At 59.3% G+C, this 2,475-nt stretch overlaps 1 protein-coding gene across 1 annotated transcript; it reads left to right on the top strand.

The window, feature by feature from the left end:
• The first annotated feature begins 810 nt into the window (after positions 1 to 810).
• On the top strand, positions 811 to 2,248 carry LOC109734528 (strigolactones hydrolase CXE15). Its single transcript, XM_020293734.4, has one exon. It carries the CDS (start codon positions 1,085 to 1,087, stop codon positions 2,093 to 2,095), a length of 1,011 nt encoding a protein of 336 aa, XP_020149323.1. The 5' UTR covers positions 811 to 1,084; the 3' UTR covers positions 2,096 to 2,248.
• The last annotated feature ends 227 nt before the right edge of the window (positions 2,249 to 2,475 follow it).

Here is a 2,475-nt window from a genome sequence, read left to right as displayed (position 1 = left end):
CGAGGAGATGATGTTGACGATCTGACGGGCCACACATGCCTCCTTCTTCGCCAGCGGGACGGCCTTGGCATTGGCTGTCGCATCCTCCATCTCCTCGCGCTCCGACTGCTCGATGGCGAGTCAGAGTGCCTTGCCATTCTTGCGGTGGAGATGTTGTGCGTTGGTCTTTGCCGTGGTGAGCGAGCGATGGAGGACCACTACAAGGAGCTGGTCGTTCGGATCGACCGGCGTGCGCATGCGGGACCGGCTGGAGGACATTGCTTTCGGTGTCGCCGCTGCCCTCTCCCTCTCTTGCTGCCTCTCGCTGCTTGCGGCGCGCGCCTCAGATTCGGGCATCCGCATCCGTGGCGATGTCAACGCGAGCACGAGGATCCATCAGTGGTCAGGGAGGCTAGTAGGACTGTAGGAGCAGGTAGAGGAGGGCTCGGAGAGAGGCACGGGGGGCAGCCGACCGGGAGGGACATGGAGTGCTTGGAGCTGCGCGGATGCGATGGGCCGACACAGTCGTCCGCACTGCATCACGGGACGGCGAGGGACGGCGTGGAGCCGGTGCTTCCGCTTCCGCCCCTGTTCAGCGCTACTGGTGCAACATGATGTGTGTACGGCGAGCTTCTCGTCGCCCTATGCCTCCATCTTGCGCAGCAAGGACTCACAAATCAACGGGTTCATTGCAAGCCGGATCCGTCATCAGACACAATGTTGGTGGAGCTCGACATGGGATGAGAATCGAAAGGGACAGGAAGGGGAAGAGACGCAAAGTGGAGAGTAGAGTGGATGACGTGCTCTGACCAGGGTCTAGGGTTCGTCTAGGGAAGATATTTGTGGGGTTTGGATGGGCCAGTGGGCCGGTCCAACGTGATGGATACATCAAGACGTCTCATACCCATGTGAGATTTAGCTTGAGTTGGGGTATAAGACCGATTTGGGGCCCAAGAGGCCGGGTCAAGTTTTTCTTACCGGGGAAGGGGAGCCCGGCTGTAGATGCATATTGCCTAACACGATGTATGGCTCCAAACTGAATATATAGGTGCGCCCTGAGACCGAAGGTTGCACGCTTCACATTCACTCGATAGTTCTTTTAACAATGGCGTTCTCGGCGGATCCGACCGCACAGCCCTACGTCGTCGAGGACTGCCGCGGGGTGCTGCAGCTTCTCAGCGACGGTACAGTCGTGCGCTCTGCGGCCTTGCCCTTCCCTGTAGACGGCAACGTCGCATATAACGACCACGGCCGCGTCGAGTGGCAGGACGCCGTGTACGACGCCGGCCTCGGCCTCGGCCTTCGCATGTACAAGCCGACGACGAACGCCAGAGAGGAGGGCAAGAAGCTCCCCGTGCTCGTCTACTTCCACGGCGGGGGCTTCTGCATTGGCTCCTGCACGTGGCCCAACTTCCACGCCGGCTGCCTCCGCCTCGCCGCCGAGCTCCCCGCCGTTGTACTCTCCTTCGACTACCGCCTAGCCCCTGAGCACCGCCTCCCCGCTGCCCACGAGGACGCCGCCGCGGCCCTCCTCTGGCTACAGAACCAGCTCGCTTCCGACCCGTGGCTCGCCGACGCGGCCAACCCACGCAAGGTGTTCGTCTCCGGCGAGTCTGCCGGTGGCAACATCGCGCACCACCTTGCCCTCCGGTTCGGCAGGGCAGGGCTGGACCCGATGAGGATCGAGGGGTACATCCTGCTCATGCCGGCATTCTGCTCAGAGCAGCCGACGCAGTCCGAGCTTGACTCACCGCCGACGGCGTTCCTGACTAGGGAAACCTGCGACAGATACTGCCGCCTCTTCCTGCCCGCCGGAGCGAACAAGGACCACCCGCTGGTGAACCCGTTCGGGCCGGACAGCCCAAGCCTTGAGACGTTGGACGTCGGCCGCGTGCTCGTCGTGGCCGCGGAGGGCGACCTGCTGAGGGACAAGAACGTGGAGTACGCGGAGCGGCTGAGGGCGGCTCGGGGTAAGGAAAACGATGGCGTCGAGCTCGTCGTGTTCACCGGCGAGGAGCACGCGTTCTTCGGGGTGAAGCCGATGTCAGCAGCCACCGGCGAGCTCGTCCGGGTCATCAGGCGGTTCATGGCCACGGAGACGGAAGCAGCCTGCTGAGAAGACTGATCGAGTGGCTGTCGTGCGTGGAGGTTTGTCACTTTTTTTTTTGAATCGTGGAGGTTATCATCTCTGCGTCGTGTCGTCTACATTTTGTATGTCCTCCTCTTGTCTCATGCCCACAATAATGGCAACGATTTGTCACATTGCCTTTGTCGTGGTTTGCGTTACAGATTCTCGTTTGATTGGTACCACACCATTAAAATGGGTTATTGCATCCCAAAAAAAAGTTGGTTATTGCAACCAAAAAAAAAAAAAAACTCAAGCGGTGCTCTAGAAACTCCGCAGTCGAATAAGGTCATCAATTTCACAATTTTTTAAAATCAATAAAAGTGGGAGGAAGGATCTTTTATTTCTCACTACATACATACCCATGCGAT

Source organism: Aegilops tauschii, chromosome 7 (genome assembly GCF_002575655.3).
Source record: "Aegilops tauschii subsp. strangulata cultivar AL8/78 chromosome 7, Aet v6.0, whole genome shotgun sequence".
Lineage (NCBI taxonomy): Eukaryota > Viridiplantae > Streptophyta > Magnoliopsida > Poales > Poaceae > Aegilops > Aegilops tauschii.
Note: the sequence above shows the minus strand (reverse complement) of the source record. Positions and strands in the feature narration are given on the sequence as shown.

Bases quoted from the DNA above. Each gene is read 5' to 3' on its own strand.
- LOC109734528 (XM_020293734.4), top strand. From the start codon at position 1,085: ATGGCGTTCTCGGCGGATCCGACCGCACAGCCCTACGTCGTCGAGGAC.